At 36.7% G+C, this 18,363-nt stretch overlaps 1 protein-coding gene across 1 annotated transcript; it reads right to left on the minus strand.

The window, feature by feature from the left end:
• Nucleotides 1-15,169: 15,169 nt before the first annotated feature.
• Nucleotides 15,170-15,688, minus strand: LOC107147930 (interferon alpha-5-like). Its single transcript, XM_015492529.1, has one exon. It carries the CDS (start codon nt 15,686-15,688, stop codon nt 15,170-15,172), a length of 519 nt encoding a protein of 172 aa, XP_015348015.1.
• Nucleotides 15,689-18,363: the final 2,675 nt, after the last annotated feature.

An 18,363-nucleotide genomic window follows, 5' to 3' on the forward strand; every position in this document is an offset into this window, starting at 1 on the left:
GTGCTTAGCCACTGAGCCACATCCCCTTCCCTTTTATTTTTATTTTTAGACAGGGTCTCACTAAGTTGCTTAGGGACTTGCTTAGTTGCTGAAGCTGGCATCCTTCTATTTCATCCTCTGGAGTCACTGGGATAACAGGTGTGTGCCATCTTTCCTGGCGTCAATGCGGTGGGAGGGGTGTACTAGGAAAGAATAGAGTTACTTTAGATTAAGTAGAGGGGAGTAAATGGAGGGTAGGAAATATGAGGATAAGAAGGATAGTTGAATGAAACAGACATTATTATCTTATGTACATATATGACTGCATGACCAATGTGATTCTATAACATGTACAATGAGAAAATTAGAAATTATACCCCATTTTTGTATGATATATCAAAGTGCATAAATGCATTCTACTACCGTGTATAACTAATTAAAACCAAAAAAAATTAAGCTAAAAGTTAATCAGAAAAGCTTTTGGTATTGAACTTAACTTTCTAATTAAGTTTACTCAGTGGCTTTAATGTAACTAACTTACTTATCGAAATCATTGTATCATATTCATGTGCCAATAAGCTCTTAATAAAAGCATAATAATTTTAATGTAATGAAATATTTAAAATCATATAAATGCTATAAACTATGGAAAATTATTTTTTTTCACATTTATGGTTAGTTTACTTCACTTTAACTCTATTTACAAAATTTTTTACTTCATTCTTTGCTACATATTTTTCAAAGAGTTGATATTTTCTTTTTGTCAGTGCAGAACATAATAATTGACTTGTTGAATAACATTAGTAGAATCCAATAGTAAGATACAAAATTTTTATATATAATGCTCAAAGTCCAAAACACACTCATAAGAACTGTTTTGAACTTCAGAAAAATTTACATTGAAGATAATGACAGCCCATCTCTATATGGAGGCCACCTCTCAGGATGTAACTTGGAGATTTAGCAACCCAGGAAAGTCCTCCAATCCCAGCCATCTATTTGCCACAGGTTTGGAACACTGATCTTATGTACACTTTACTTATCTCCATGAACTCAGCATGCATGCTTTCCATGTCATACAAAGGAAAGCCAAATGACTTCTTTTTTTTTTTTTTTCAGTGCTGGGGATCAAATCCAGGACCCTGATGAGGCTAGACAAGCACTCCACCAGGGAGCCACATCCCCAGCCTAGAAAACCCAATGAGAAATGATACTAAGGTATAAATTTTTGTCAGATAGGTTTAGCTTTGAGTACCTCAAAGGAGAAATTTTCACACTTTGGGGACCAATATCATGATAATGAGAAAACAAAATTCAGAAAATGCTATCACTTTTATTTTTTTTAATTTAATTTCAAACTTTCTAAAAAATTTGCAGAAGTCTAATCCTAATTGACTCTTATCAACACAAGCAAATCATCTTTTTCTTAAATACCAATACTGAGATCTAAAGATATTAAGGTTAGTGGCCTGTGCAACTGTTCCACGTAGCACATAAGACACTAGATATTTTTCTTTCTCATTTTCTTCTTCATAGAAAGCAAAAGTTGTCACTTTTTACATCCCAATGATTGGAGACAAAAATAACACAAATACATGTCAAAATGTGATAAAAACATAAAAAAACCCAATATCCTTCTAGAAAACAAAAGAGACAAAAAATAACTTAGCTAGGTTCAGCCCAGCAAAGAAGCAAATTACTAGATAGGATAGAGAAGAGACAGTTGGGTAAGGAATGTAAAGGAAAGTAGCAAGCAGATGTGGGCTCAAGGAAGAGTCATTAATTCCTGGTTCAGGACTTGTTTCCAGTTTTGCAAATCCAGGCTTTACATAGTGTGAGGGAAGACACACCAACCAACACACAAGTTCATGTGCAAGAAAGGCTAATTTGTGAAATCTCAGTATTTTATCTGGATGGAAAAGTGTTAGATATATTGAATTCTCCCTTATGAAGAAAATAACCTCAAAGATCAGTATTCTTCCTGTAATTTTTATCTGTCAAGAAACAAAGAATTGATACTTTCAAAATATATTTTCCCAAAGCTAGTAGAGATAAATAATATAAATCATGTTAATGAAAGAATGAAATATTTAACTTGTATAAAGTTTTTACTGTCAATGAGACATTGTCCCTAGAATTTCTAAAATAATAATAATAGCAATATTCATGCTTTCTCTATATGTTTAACATGCACCATTGCTCAGCCTATTGAATTTCCAGAGACCATAACAGACAGTGCTATTGCCCACATGTAACACACACACAAAAAAGGAAGTACAGGTGTCTCATGAATAGCGGAGCCAATATTGGAACCCGGTGCACCCTTTTCTCACTCCCCAGTTCTCACTTGGTCTCTGGGGACATTTCTGGCCATAAGAACCAGAACTGATTTTTAGACTAATCAATATTTTCCAGTAGAGCCTTGCCTCAGTCATGGCAGTCTTTCAATTCAGCTCCCATTCCTCCCCTTCACTTTGCCAGGCATGTTACATAATAGCAAAATTGGCCTCCATATACTTACCAATGTTGTATCCTATTCAAATGTATCCTCAAGAACTTAAATGTATTTATTAAACAGTGTGTGCACCTCAGTGCATATTTATGAACACCTCTTAGAAATCTTAGATATTTCTACTCTTGCAATCAAGTATCTATAAAGCTCTCTATTGTATTCACCACAGCCCAAGGTTGTGGGTCATGATCAAGCCAGAGGCTTGAGACAAATTACAACTAAACCGAAGAACTAAGGCTCAGAGCTCACATCTGATAAGGCTCACAGAGGCAACTAAAGGTGTAGAAATTAGAGTCTTTCTGGAGAAAGGAAGAGTCCAGGGTACTTGAGGTGGAGGACTGAGATGACAAAAGGCTCTGGGTCAACTGCCTTCCTAGTTGCTTCATGTCTCCTGTTTATAGCCTGGAAAAGTTTACATACTTTATATACAGAGATATGAAAAATTGTGCTCTATATGTGTAATAAGAATTGCAATGCATTCCACTGCTGTCGTGTATTTAAAAAAAAATGAAATCAATAAAAGATTAGAAAAAAAGAGAAAAGTTTGCTGCTGGGTTCATTTTATAAACTTATTTGGAGAAGTGGGCCCAATAAATTGAAAATGTCAGGATAAAACAAAAGAAAAGATGTTGGAAGAAAAGAACATATTTGCAGTGGTAGAAAATGATTGGACAAAATGAGCACAGAAATGGAGGAAACTCTGTCTTAGACTTTCCATATTTTCAGGTGGATCTTTATGGTTGTAAAAACTACTGACCTTTATTCTTCCATTCTTTCAGGTCTAAACAAACAAACAAACACACACACACACACACTGACACACACAAACACAGTAAATGAGTGTTTCCTTCCTTTATCTCCATTTATTTCTATGGGAAAATGGACTCCATTCCAGTTTGACTACCAGATTTTGCATGCAATAATTAGAATAGTACTTTAGATTGAAAAGCACTGGATTTTGAGTCCTTAGTTCAAGGTTTTTCCTGCCAAGATTCTCATTCTTCTTTTTGTATGACTATATTCTCTCTTCTTGCTACCAGGGATGGAGCCTTCAATGACTTTGCATCTTGCTCCTCAGGGGATTAATCTCCAGAATATATAATGAAGTAAAAAGATGAATACCCAAAATACAAATAACCCAATTAATAAATGGGCAAAATAACTAAAGAGAAACTACTCAAAAGAAGAAACACAAATGATCAACCAAAAAAAAAAAATGTTCAATATCTCATCATCTCTAGCAATCAGGGAATTGCAAATCCAAACTACCTTGACATGTCATCTCACTTTAATTAGAAAGGCAATTGTCAAGAATACAAATAGTAATAAATGCTGGCAAAAATGTGAGGGAATGGTACACTTGTTCATTTTTGGTGGGACTGCATAGTAGTACAATCACTGTGGAAAACAGTTTACAGATTCCTCAAAAAACTGTGAATGCAACAATCACATGATCCAGTAATCCCCTCTTGGGTGTATTCCCAGAACATCTAAAATCAGCATGCTCTAGGGAAGGAGCGCCATCAAATTCATAGTAGCACAATTCATAATAGCCAAGCAATAAAACCAGCCTATGTGCCCGTCAATAGAAGAAAGGATAAAGAAATGTGAGATACACACACACACACACACACACACACAAAATGGAGTCATGAAATTATGGCATTTTCTAGTAAATGGATAAAACTGGAGAATATGATGCTAAGTGAAATAAACCAAAACTCAAAGGCTGGATGTTTTATCTCATATGCAGAACCTAAAGCAAAAAACAAACAAACGAATCAATAACCAAGAAAAGAAAAGAAAATTGGGGTGGGGAATCCAAAGGGAGATGAGGAGATGAGTGGTGTAGAGAAAGGAGATTGAGAATGAGTGATATAGAGAAAGGGGATTGAGAAGAAAGGAAGAGGGACGACAGGAAAAGGGAAGAACTGAGGAGTGAATCTAACCCAACGTTCCTATCTACATACATGAATGTAGCACAATGAATTTCACCTTTATTTATAATCATAACACAATAAACACGAACTATAAATAAAAGAAAGAAAGATCAGTAGTGTAGAAGAAAGAAAATGAGGGGCGGGGGGAGAAGGAAGGGGCAGGGAAATTATCAGGGATTAAACTGGTGCAAACTGTGTACCATGCTTGTACAATTATGTCAAGATGAACATAAATATTATGTATATCAATGATAAACTAATTTTATAAGGTATAAAATTTTAAAGGCTTTGAAATAAGTAAACATGAAAAAGCAGATTAATTTTATTTAGCACCATTTGCTGGGTCCCACTGCCCCACATTTTCTCTGTGAGATGGAGAAGGAAGAACCAAGAAGCTCAACTGAAATGCCATCATTCCAGGGAGAGGAGGGGTGTGGATAAGAGAGAAGTTAGTGACTCTGACGTGGGGGAAGAAAAAACAGTAGAACTGGAAAGATTGTAGATTACTTTCTTGTGTGCATAGTTGGCCATTGTTTTCAATACACTTTTGATAGATTTTATGTAATTGGTGTAGTGAAAATCATATTAATATGCTTAATATAGTGTTAAAGTTTAGAGAGGAGGGGTTCCCCAAACAGTTTTCAAGACTTGGTTCCCAGTGCAGCAATGTTGAGAGGTTGAGCTCTTGGGAAGTGATTGGATCATGTGGATATTACCTCATCAATTGATTAACCAACTGATATCTGAATGGCCTATGGGGGGCTGTGAGGAAACTGTAGGAGGCAGGGCCTACAGGAGGAAGTGGGTCTCTGGGGGCCTGCCCTGGAAGGGAAGGGTTTATCTTGAACTTGGATGCTTCCTTGTTCTTTCTCTGCTCCTAGGATGTAATGACCTGAGCAGCTTGGCCCTGCCGCCATGATATTCTGCCTTGCCTCAGGCCCAGAGCAATGGAGTTAGTTGACTATGGAGTGAAGCCTCTTAATACAAAATACTTAATACTTGTTTATGTCAGGAGTTTTGTCCACAGCGACAAAAGTTGACTAACACATATGTTTATTTTAAATTATGACATAGTTATTTACAAAAATAATTGATAATTGTTTCAATTAATAATTCTTTGATTACCAGTAAGCTACTTGTATTTTGTTGAGTTGTTGAGCAGAAATAGAAAATTATTCAATTTCCATCAAAATATTTATTATTACTGATGAGAAAATGACTCCTAAAATTGTTGGCTTTGTTAATTTATTTAATTTACATAATTGTTACTACACCCATGTTCAAATACATTTCATTTTCTGATATTGTTGTATTTGATAAGAATTCTTTTATATTACTTCTTATAATTTTCCTAGTATTGGACATATTAAAATTTCTGTGGGTACACATAATCAATACAACATTGACAAGAAGACTGACACATTTCCTTTATAAACTGAAAGTAGGAAAATGCATCAGTGAATCTATTACCCAAAAACTGAAAAAAAAAATTGGTTAAAACCAGTTGAAAATGTAACATGAATCATGGAAATCTAAAGTGCAAATGTGTTGTGTATAATTCCAAAGAAAAATTGAGTTAACAATTATAACAGGAATCAAAACTATTTACAATATCAGTTGTCAACCAGAATAAAGCATTGGCATTGAATTTCCATTCTGCTAGGTGTATGTGTGATATAGCACAACCCACTTAAACTTTAATCCACAGTTTTCTTATACATAAAATTTATGTTCAAAATATGTTGCAAACACTAAAAAAATACTTGCATTTCAAAGACCTTAGCATAGTATCATCCATAGACAGGATTTAAAATTATATAGGCATTCTCTTATTTTTCTTTCCTGTCTAGGAGGATACCACTTGTTTTTGCAGAGAATTCTTACAACTTTCCCCCCTAAGGAGGGACTAACTGACCTTTAAAGGAGGCAACCTGAAAGCCTATAATTCTGTCATGAGTTCTATAAAGATTGAAGAATGTCTTTTTTCATTTTAAAGAACTGGCATTTACATGCACTCAGGAAATTGTGGCTCATGTTAATACCTGACAGTGGGAATGAACATTTTCATGGAAGTGCAGAAGACTCATGGTGTTTCGTTTTGATTCTGGTCCCAGGCACATGCCACCACCACTACCACCCTTGCCCTCAGCATCCCAGGACTCATTCCCATAGCATCCCAGGTTTCTTCCTCTCTCAGGTAGAATTCCCAGGACACCCTTGCCATTCTCTCCCTTCACCTGCCTGCCCATTCACATAGGGCTGCTTTCTGAAGTGTTGTGGTTTCAGCTTAAAGGTTTCCCTGAAGAGCAAGCAGTGCAGAAAAGGTAGAAAGCAGAAGTTCCCCTAAAACATCTAGGTTTTGTAGAGACATCTGCTGGAGAGCTCTCCTTTTTCCGTTGCATGTGATGTCATAGTAGCTGTACCCAAAGGAAACAGAAAGCAGCATTCAGTGCATGCAGGCTAAGGGAAACTCTTTCAGGGAAGAGTTCACTCTGGTGTGACAAGAGCAGCGACAAGTTTGGGGGCAGGTTTCTGATCTATGCAGAAGTCCAACCACTGCATGGGTTTTTCCTCATAGTGCAGAAAGTACTTTTGGGTAATGATAATGGTTACCATCTATGTAAGGATGTGTATCAGAGTAGTGATACCTCACCTCTCTCAATAACTACCTTCAAAAGCATGATATTTTTAAAAAAGAAAGAAAATCTGGGAAGAGTTCTAGAGAAGACTGAAGAATAGTTACTCTTCACATGGAAGATAAGTCTTATTTGTAGGTTGAGTCAGAACATGACAGCTTGTAGGCCATTCTGGATACGTTAGGCTCTGAAACTGACTGGTAATAGGTATGTTACTCTCCCGGCTTATTCTGATGGCTGGCACATTCCTCCCTATTACTCTGGCTCACATTTTTTTCTCTATTAGGAAATCACAATAATCATTTTCCCTTCCTCTAGAATTCCCCACTTGGGGTCTTCCTTCACTCCTCATTAGCCTGCTCTGCATATTCACACAGCTGTTTTCTCCTCCCTTGTGGTTTCTTTCCATCAATTTCCCTTTTGTAATACAGATACCACATTTGACAGAAAAAGTTGAGTGAAAGTTCTCAGTTTGTCAGAAACTCCTATGTGAGTGGTTTTTGTTCATGCATTATGAATGTTTCTGGAAAGGAGGGGATGTCCCTATTACAATGATGTTATAGAAGGAAACAGCAAGCTCCACTGTACTCTAAGGCTATTTCAAAGTCATAGAGGAGGATCACCATCTGCTGGCCACAAGGGATGAGGATATCAGCAAATCTGTGGAGAGCTGGCATTGTTGGGTTTAAGCAGTGTTGATCTCCAATGATATAGTTTGTTTCTCCAGAGGGAAAAAAAGCACAAGTCTCTCACCTAGGGGGAAAAAGCCTTTACCTTTAATATTGGAATAAACTACTTTCCTTGGCATTTTAATCTTAGGGAAAATTCATCAAGTTTCAGGCAGGTCCTGTCCTCTGAGCAAAGGACAGGTCTGTGCAGACAAAGGATCAGAATGCAACTTGCTCCATGGTACAGACCCTCCTGATCACTACCTCCAGTTTCTCAGGACACAGAGCATGGCAGGGGAGCTGCCTATCCACTGTGAAGCTCAAGATAGCCAGGAAAATCTGCTGAATGGTGCGTTAGCTCTTTATTAAGTGCAACTTGTCCCTACAAATCCCTTCCTACAATCAGATTCCATCCTTTTAATTTATACCAGCAGGAAGACCTTAATGTTCCTCTCTGTAGGTCATGAGCTTGTATTATTTCTGTCTGGACTTGGTCATCAGAGCACAGAGGAGAGTAAAGGACTTCAGAGGACACAGCAGCCAGCTGACCCTGTGGACACTGTTTGGGTAGGACTGGGAGGGATTCAGGCAATCTGCACAGCACTGAGATTGATAAGTGGATCAGGAAGTGATTGTGAAGCTTAGGGGGAAGGAAGGGGCTTTGCTTTTACTAGGATCTCTCAAATCTCTCCCTAAGATGATTCTGGAGCTTTCCATTGCTTCCCTCCCTTCGGTGGGCTAGAGAGCCTCAGTTTATGTGTGAAGTCATTTTGGTCCCTTTCCTTTCTTTTCTTGTCCACCCCTTATGAGGTAACTGGCTTAGGAGCAGAGCTATGTGGATTTTTTTTTTTTTATGAACTTGGCTGTCTTTGAATGCTGACATCTTTCAATCATTATAACCTCTTCCACTCTTTACTTGCTACTTACTTACACTTTATGCAGTTTTTCATTATATTCATATCATTTTTTGTTTATATAACTTGGAAAAATTGTGTGTCTAACTTCATAATATAACCTTCCTCTGAAAATCTGTGTAGCCACATACTGCTTCAAATCCTAGTTTTATTAACTTATGAATTCAACAGAACAGAGAGCCTGGAGGCAGGGTGGAGTATGGGGCACGGGTGGGCTAGGGAGAGAGAATCAACACAGAGGTGTCAAGTGTTCCTCTCTGCAGACACAGGCTGTGCTTCACCCAACCTCATTTACATCCTGGCACATTCAGCCCACCTAAGAGCACGCACCGAAAAACAGGAGGAATGTCCAAATGCTCCTGGGATCACAACACAGCACAACCTGGAGACAATCCTGTTTTTCGAACTGCATGACCAGGAATGTGAACATGGCCATGCTTGACTCTTCCTGTCTACTAAAGCCTAAGTTTTGAAGGTCAATGCCCATTGATGTTCAGCCTGGCACAGAATCAGTAAGCAGAAGGGGACCTGCCCACTCTTCTTTTCCCAGTGAGCTGCCAAAGAATCCAGCAGCTTAACTGTGCTCCTGTTTAGAAATTTCCATGTCCTGATTCCACCAGCAAGTGACTATACCCAAAACACAACTCTTACATGTTCACAACATCAGAGCTCATGTCTAAAAATAGGAAGAAGTTGCAGGAGCCAGTATGATTCATGGAAGGATAAGATACATGCTCTAAGCGTCCACTGAAATAAGGGCTGATCCTCAGGAAATGAAGCAACATCAATTGAGTTTGTTTTTCCTGCAGATTATAAGGTCTGATTTTGGGATTTAGAATCATTCCACTTGTTTCCTCTAACACAGAGAGGTGACTAAAGTGGAGGCTGGAGCAGAATCTTCGCCCAGAGTTAAGGACAACATCAGTGTCCCCAGTATGAGTGACAGAGCACAGCAGCCTGCAGAGCACTAGTAGGGTGGAGGGTTGCTCCAGTGAGGCCTGCAAGGGGAGGCCAGTGCAACCCATGGAATCCCTCAGTCCTAGTCATAATGCAGCTCCTTTAAAAAACAAGCAACATGTGAACAGCACTTGAACTACGGGGTCACAGGCAGGCGTTTGAGAACATTCAGCAACAATTGGGGCACCACATTTCTTTTTTATCATTATGCATTTATTTTTTCAGTCTTTTACACTGGTGCATTCTAATTATACATGATAGTGGGATTCATAGTGATACATTCATATGTGCTCATAACTTAACGTGGTCAATTTCTCCCCTTTCCTTCCCCTCTTTCCTCATCTTAATCCTCATTTTCACTTCTGTGGTCTCCCATATATTTTCATTATAATTATTCCTCCCCCACACTTTTTCTTTTCTCTCTCTAGCTTCTACATTTTAGTGAAACCATACAAACCATGACTTTTTGAGTCTGGCTGATTTTTCTTAACAATGTTGTCCAGATCTATCCCTGTAACTGAAAATGCCATAAATTTTCTTTTTCTTTATGGCTACATAAAACTCTATTGTATATGCATACCACATTTTTTTCTTATCCATTTATTTATTCATTTATTTCCTAGACTGGTTTCATAACTTGGCTAATGTGAACTTGAAATTTATTATCTTAACTCCCTCATCTACTTTATCCAAGCTGTGTCTTCTCCTTGGTTCAGAAATTCCACGTTCATCCCTGTTCTCCTTTTTTTTTTTTTTAATGAGTACTTTAGACATACTTGTCTCAACTCTCCCTGGAGTATTGACATTAGATCTTTGGTTCAGTACTCCAGATTTATATTTCTTTCCAATAGATTCTATAAACCAGGGTTACTGAGAGGACTGAGTTAATATTTGCAAGGCTCTAAGAGCAGTGACTGTTCTTCTGTTCTTTTACAGCTTTCTGAAAGTGGTCTTTCAATGTCTGAGTGGATCATTATCTTGGTGATCTTTATCACTCAGGGGAGGATAATAGCCACTGACCTGCCAGAAAAGGTGAGTGCTGGAGTGATTGGCATCAGTGTTCAGCCTTCTGGGAGTTGGTTTTTGTGACTCTCCCCTTTTGTCCTCAGAGCTGATCACATGTGGATTAAATGTAAGCTGAAAGCAGTATAAAAATGATAGTAGGAAAAACAAACAAACAATAAAAGCATGGTGTTATTATTTTTTTAAAAAAGGATACACAGACCATGGAATACAATAGAAAAACCAGAAATTATTCTACAAAAACAGCCAAGTAAACTTCAACAAAGAGCAAGAGCATACATTAGAGGGAAAAAAAAATTCTCTTCAATGAATAGTGGTAGGCAAACAGGGTATACATATGAACAACTATGAAACCAGAACTCCTATTTCTCACCATTTACAAAAATCAATTCAAAATGCACTAACAACCTAAAAGAAAGACTCCAAACTATGAAGTAGTAGATGAACATATAGGGAAAAAACTATGGAAGTATGCAAAATATTTTGATAAGATTTTTGATATACAGGCAACAAAAGTAATGTAGACAAATGGAATTATAAAAAATTAAGAAGATTCTGCACAGAAAGGTAAACATTCAACTGACTTAAGAGATCATCTAGAGAATGGGATGGAGAAATATTTGAAAATGATTCATCTGACAATGGGTTAATATTCCATTTTTAAATGGGCATAATATCCGGATTGACATTTCCTGAAAGAAGACACAAAACAGCCAGTATGAAAAATTTTCAGTATCACTAACAATCAGGATAACAGAAATCTAAACCACAATGAGATAACATTTTAATCTAGTTAGAGTGACTATTATCAAAAAGACAAAAAGTAATAAATCCAGGTGATGATGCATATAAGGCAAAATTTTACATATCATTAATGGGAATGTATATCAATATAACCATTATAGAAAACAATTTGGAGATGTCTCAGAAAACTGAAAATAGGACTCCCATATGATCCCACTAAGGAATATATAGCCAAAGGGAATAAACTCATTGTGTAATAGAAACACCTGCAAAGCTGTGTTTATTGCCACACTATTCTCAATAGCCAAAATATAAAACCAACTGTGACATCTGTCAATGGATAAATGAATATATATTTCATATATGTGTGTGTGTACACATATACATTCAGGCATCCATTGTGTGTCCATATGTACACAATGGAATATTGTTCAATCATGAAAGGATGAAATCTCATTTGCAGCCATGTGGATAGAACAAAAGTCATTCATTATCTTATGTGAAATATACTGGGCCCAGGAAAACCAATACCACATGTTTTCACTCAAACACAAGGCTAAAACTATTGATTATATAGAAGTTGAATGAATAAGGCCTCTAGAAACTACAAAGATGAGGTAGAGGGAGGACACAAAGAGGCTGGATAAAAGGTACCTAAATGCAGATAGAGTGAGGGAAGTAGCTTTAATACTCTATAACAGAGTTAGGTAACTATAATCTTCAACAATAATTTTTACCAAATTGTATACCTTAGTATAATGTTCTCAAGGTTCATCTATTCTGTAGCATATATTTGGTACTGTATGACAAATGATATGCAAATATATTATTCCATTCTTAAAGTTGCATTTTTACTCTTTGTAGCTTTTATTTTTTCTTTTGGTATCAGGGATTGGACCGAGTGACACCTAGTTACTGAGACACATCCCAGCCCTTTTTTATTTTTTGATTTTTGAGACAGAGTCTTGCTAAGTTGCTTAGGGCCTCCTTAGGTTGCTGAGGCTGCAATCATTCTCCCAAGCCTCTGGGATTACAGGAATGTGCCACTATGCCAGAAACACTGGGGATTTCTGCAGCAGAGAGAAGGAAACTACTGTGATATGAGAATGACATGTTAGGATCCAGGGAAATAGAGAGGAAGGGGGAGTGTCACAGGCATCAAAATTCACAAATAAAATATATTTGTTTGAACATGTACATATATATATATATAATATATATAATATATATATATATATATATATATATATATATATATATATACACACACACACACACATATATACATATTGTGAATAACATGTTACCAACAATTGTATATTAAATATGATATACTATACACACATACCCAACATTTGTTTTAGACTCTAATCCTACACAAGATGCTTACAAGCCATCAATACAGTTTGAATATTAATCAGACTTACTTTCAGTGCCAAGTCTATCTATTTCAAGTCTTCTCCAGTACAACTCTCATTTCAAATATTCAAAATTGTGCCACCTTGTCAATAAAAACAGAGATTTATGAGTTTGTTATTCTTATACATATCTCTATAAATAAGTAAGAAATTAGTCTTCACTGTTAAGCCCTCATTCAGTGGAGGATAATTGGCTAAGTGTTTTTTAAAGTTTTAGTGTGTTTGATACATGCAACTTCAGTAATATTTCATCCTACTTTCCATTTGTGAAAACTGAGTCACAGAGAGGCTTAATGAATTGCTCAGGATCAAACTTGTTTACAGGTAGAACCTAGACTAAGTGCAGAATTCTATATCACTTGTAATAATCAATTGATTAATATTTTGAATTTCTGATGTTTTTAATCCCAAAACACCGAAACTGTTGTTTGCTGTCTTTTAGTGATAGATGTAGTGAGGTTATCTTTGTTTTAAGAATGGTTTTCACTCAATTTTACTTTTCAGTTTCGATATTGATGATGAGAAATTTTTCAATCCACTTTCACTTTTCCATCTTTTGAAGGAACTGCCTTAGACTATTATATTCACTGCAAATGTATTTGTGTTAATCCCTAAGAGTTTAAGATTTATAAAATCATTATCCTATATGGAGAAGAAATCTTAAATGAATCAGGAAAAAAGGAAATAATAAAGAAGAATTCTTGACATAGCCATCTCTACTAGAAAATGAGAAAGACTTAAAAATAGTAAGAACAATGTTTCAAAAGGTAAAAAACAAAACAAAACAAAACCAGGTTGTTAAAACATGTTATTTCCTAAAATTGTTATAGAAGAACAGTAAATAGCTTTAGGATTATGCATGTAACTATTGTTAAGTAGTGTGCATAATTATTAACACAGTGATTACCAGAGAATCTGCATAATAAGCAATAAAAGCTCTCTTTTCATATGGTAAATGAAAATAAAATCCTGGCAGAATAAAGAATTGATGTTTTGAGATTAGATTATCTCAAAGATTTTAGTTGGTTCTTCAAGAGGCTTAAACATGTGACACTGTTATCAACAAATCAGAGAACTGGCACCAAATGAAACATCAGAGGCAGAACCTGGGCTGTAGGCAGTTCTGCCCAATGCAGTATCATTCAGCCAAGAGAAAAGAATGAAAAGCTGTGATCTGCAGCATGGATGGAACTGGAGATCATCATGTAAAGTGAAATGAGCTGGACAGGAAGACAAGTGCCACACGAGAAGTTGATCTCATAGGAGCTCAGAGTGGAATGGCACTTACCAGAGACCACAGAGAGCAGAAGGTGGGGAAAGATGGGAAAGGCTGATCAATGGTTCCCCAGTACAGCTGGAAAGGGGCAAGAAGCTGGAGGGCAAATGCAGGATGTGGTGACTGTATAGGGAACTAACGTCCTGTGCATTTGATAAAGCTGGAGGGAGGTATGTTGAGATGTTCACAACAGAGACATGATAAATGTTCAAGGAGATGAGCGTGTTTAACCTGATTTAAACTTTGCACCAAACATAATATGGTACCCCACTAATGTGCACCACTTTTGTGTTTTTATAAATCAGCTGTTGTGTGTATTGAAAGCATCAATCACTACAGGGGAAAAGAGGTGGAATTGGCATAATTAGTGAGAGATGAAGAATATCTAAGCAGGAACCCCATCGGAGTAGGAGGAGAGAGAGTAAGAGAAATCCCGTTATTTTTCCCTTCATATGAGGTGAGATATTCATGTTTTTCTTTTATATACTCAGATTTTCATTCATTTTTCTGTTAATCTCAGCTTGTCTAAAAGTATTACAGCTAAGCTGCAATGCAAAATGCAAAAATAATGATGTATGTAAAATGAACTCAACACAGAATTCAGAATTTAGAACTAAAATTTCGATTGCTATTTATGATAAAAATTAAAGAGAAGGGAAAGAAATATTTACACAAACCATCATTCTCCTCCAGGAATACAAAGAGTTAAAAAAATTAAGGGATGCAAAACAAGTTGTTAAAATATAAAGACAATGTTTTGTTTTCATTAATCATACTATAAAGATATACATAATATTTTATGAAAAAATAAATTTTATAAATAGTTAAATGAATATTTAAATAGACAGATAGGAACATCTGTAGGGTTGTAAGAGACTAGTGCCTGTAGATTTGAGTGCAATGTTGCCTAACTCTTGAAAATGTCTCAAAACTGGCTTGAATTCATGTCACAATTCCAGCAGGATTAAAAGGCTTTGAAATAGCAGAACTTGTGGGAGTGTGGTAAGGTGTGTTTGTAGGTGAGAAGCATTTCCCTGCTGGACCAGGTCCCATTCCATGCTCCTTAGTCTTCCATACAAGTTGGCTGATGAAGAGAAGGATTTCATGATTTCTGCTTTGACCACCTCCAGGCACAAGGCAGGTATTTCTTCTCCTTCAGGTAGACAGTGATCCTGTGGAAGTATTTCCTCACAGCCCTCAGGGGAGCCTCTTCCACCCCCACCTGCTGGGTCCCACAGGCTTTCAGGTCATCCAGATGCTGATGGAGGCCAGTGAGGAAGGTGTCCAGGAGGGTCTTGTCCCAAGCAGCAGAGGCCTCCTGGGTGCTGAAGAGGTTGAAGATCTGCTGGGTCATCTCATGGAGGACAGCAACAGCTTGAGTCTTCTGTACCTGCTCACCCTCCAACTGCTCCTTGGGGAAAGCAAAGTCCTTTCTGTACTTCAGGCAGGAGGAAGTGGGAATTCGCCTCATTTTTTCCAGGAGCATCCAGGTCCCCTCCTCATTTTTCTCAGGAGTTTCAAGACCCAGGTTGTGTATTTGAGGCAGGTCACAGCCCAGAGAGCAGGTTGTCTTACAGCTGAGCATCACCAGGGCCAGCAGGAAAGCCAAGGGCCAGGTCATTGGGGGTCTTGAAGTTGCTGTTGGACTGCTGGAGATGGGTGATTTTGAACCTTTGCCTCTAGGTTCTCTGAAGCCCTTGATATGTTAAGGTCTATTTATGTCTTAAATAGGAATGATTATGCTTTCAATTTTCTGAATGTCACCCCCAGGACTTTCTACTTCTGTTTTTGCTTTCCATGATGCGTTTATATGTGTTTACAGCAGTGTTTCCAAAACATTTTCCATTGTTGATCCTCCTCCCCTGCCCCCAGACTCCCTTTTAGAGAGTCCAACTGACATTCCTGTTTTATTTTTTGGTACTGGGTATTGAACCCAGAAGTGCATTTCCACTGAACCAAATCCCTCTCCCTTTTAATTTTTATTTTGGGACTGAATCTTACTAAGTTGCTGTGGCCTTAATTAGTTGCTGAGGTCAGCCTCAAACTTGAGATCCTCTTATCTCATATCCGAGTTACTGGGGTACAGATGTGTACCACCACACCCAGTCTATTATATGTTAATAATAGATATACTGTATACATATTTATATAACCAATGAATATATCTACTTTGAAAGTCAAATTGTTAAATTTAAACTTTGTATTCAATACAGAGTTAAAAATGTCAATATAAAAAATTTAGTTAAAAACTAATCTGAAAAGGTATTGACATTGAACTTAACTTTCTAAATAAATTTTACTTGACTGACTTTTATGTAACTAATTTACATATATAAATCACAATGTATCAAATTCATATGCAAATAAAATTTTATAAAAATATAATAATTGCAATGCAACGAAATACTTAAAATCATTTAAAAGCTACAACCTACAGAAAACAGTTTTCTTAACACTTATATTTTGTGCACTTTGCTTCACCTTCAATTAGAAAATTTTTGAATTCACTCTTTGCTAGATACATTTCAGATAATTGTTATTTCCTTCTCTTCAGTACAGGACAAACTTATGGATTTGTTGAATAGCAACATTAGAATTAAATAATAGGATACACATCTTTGTATTTAATTCTCAAACCCAACAACATATTTATAAGTACTGAGGGTCTAACATAAAAAGCATCCACTCAGAAGACAATAACAGCCCATCCCTACAGGGATGTAACTTGGAGATCCAGCCACCCAGGAATGTCCTCCAATGCCAGCCATCTATTTACCACAGGTTTGAATCACTAATTTTGCATACAATTTTCTTATTCCATGACCTCAGCATGCATTTTTTCCATATCATACAAAGGAAAGCCTAATGACTTCTTTTTCCCAGTGCTGAGGATCAAGGTTAGGCAAGCACTCCATCAGGGAGCCACATCTCCAGCCTAGAAAACCCAATGAGAAATTATATTAAGGTATATGTTTTTGTCAGCTAGGGTAGAGCTTTGAGCACCACAAACATTACAATAAATAAGATGTAGTCAGACCTCAAAGGACAAATTTTCACACTTTGGGGACAAGTATCATGATAATGAGAAGAGAAAATGTCATCACTTTTTTTTTTAATTTATTTTCAAACTTTCTAAAGAAAATGCAGAGGTCCAATCATAATTATGATTCTTATCAAACAAAATCAAATTATATTTTTCTTAAATACCAATACTGGAATCTAAAGATATTAAGGTTAATGGCCTGTGCAATTGTTCCACATAGCACATAAGAGACTAGATATTTTTTCTTTCTCATTTTCTTCTTCATAGAAAGCAGAAGTTGTCACTTTTTGCTTCCCAATAACTGGGGACAAACAGAACACAAATGCTTGTCAAAATGTGATAAAAATGTAAAGAAAACTATATGTCACTGGAAAAGAACAAAAAAAAAGATGAAAAATAACTATATGCATCCCAGGAAAGATGCAAATTACTGAATGGGATAGAGAAGAGACAGTTGGGTAAAGAATGTAAAGGAAAGTAGCAAGCAGATGTGGGCTCAAGGAAGAGTCATTAATCCCTGGTCCCGGGCTTGTTTCCAGTTTTGCAGAATCCAGGCTTCACACAGCATCAGGGAAGACCTATCCACCAACTCACAAGTTTATATGCAAGAAAGGCTAATTTGTGAAATCTCAGTATTTTCTCTGGATAATGGACAAATGTTAGATGCATCATGTTCTCCCCTAAAGAAGAAAAAACCCAGTGATCAATATTCTTCCTGTTTTTTTTTTTTTTTTGTCAAGAAGCAAAGAATTGATACTTTCAAAATATATTTTCCCAAGCTAATATGGAGTTCAATAATAATGATTATATTAATAAAAAGAAATATCTAAGCTGTGTAAACCATTTGTTGAGTTAGACACTACTCTGAGAACTTGCAAAATTGACCCTATCTTAATAGTAGGAATACTTTTGTTTTTCATACATATCAAACATGTACCATATGTTCAGCCCATTGAGTCACTAGAGACATGGGTGACCAAACCAGACAGTGAAAGCTTCTACTGTTGTTCTAATTTACAAAAGAAAATTGGAAGGGCAGGTGGCTCATAAATACTGAACCCACTGCTGGAACCCAGTGTACCCTTTTCTAGGTCTCCAGTTCTCACTTGGTCTCTGGGGACATTTCTGGCCATAAGAACCAGAACTGATTTTTAGACTAATCAATATTTTCCAGTAGAGCCTTGCCTCAGTCATGGCAGTCTTTCAATTCAGCTCCCATTCCTCCCCTTCACTTTTGCCAGGCATGTTACATA

This window comes from Marmota marmota, unplaced genomic scaffold, assembly GCF_001458135.2.
Source record: "Marmota marmota marmota unplaced genomic scaffold, marMar, whole genome shotgun sequence".
NCBI lineage: Eukaryota > Metazoa > Chordata > Mammalia > Rodentia > Sciuridae > Marmota > Marmota marmota.

Bases quoted from the DNA above. Each gene is read 5' to 3' on its own strand.
- LOC107147930 (XM_015492529.1), bottom strand. From the start codon at position 15,688: ATGACCTGGCCCTTGGCTTTCCTGCTGGCCCTGGTGATGCTCAGCTGT.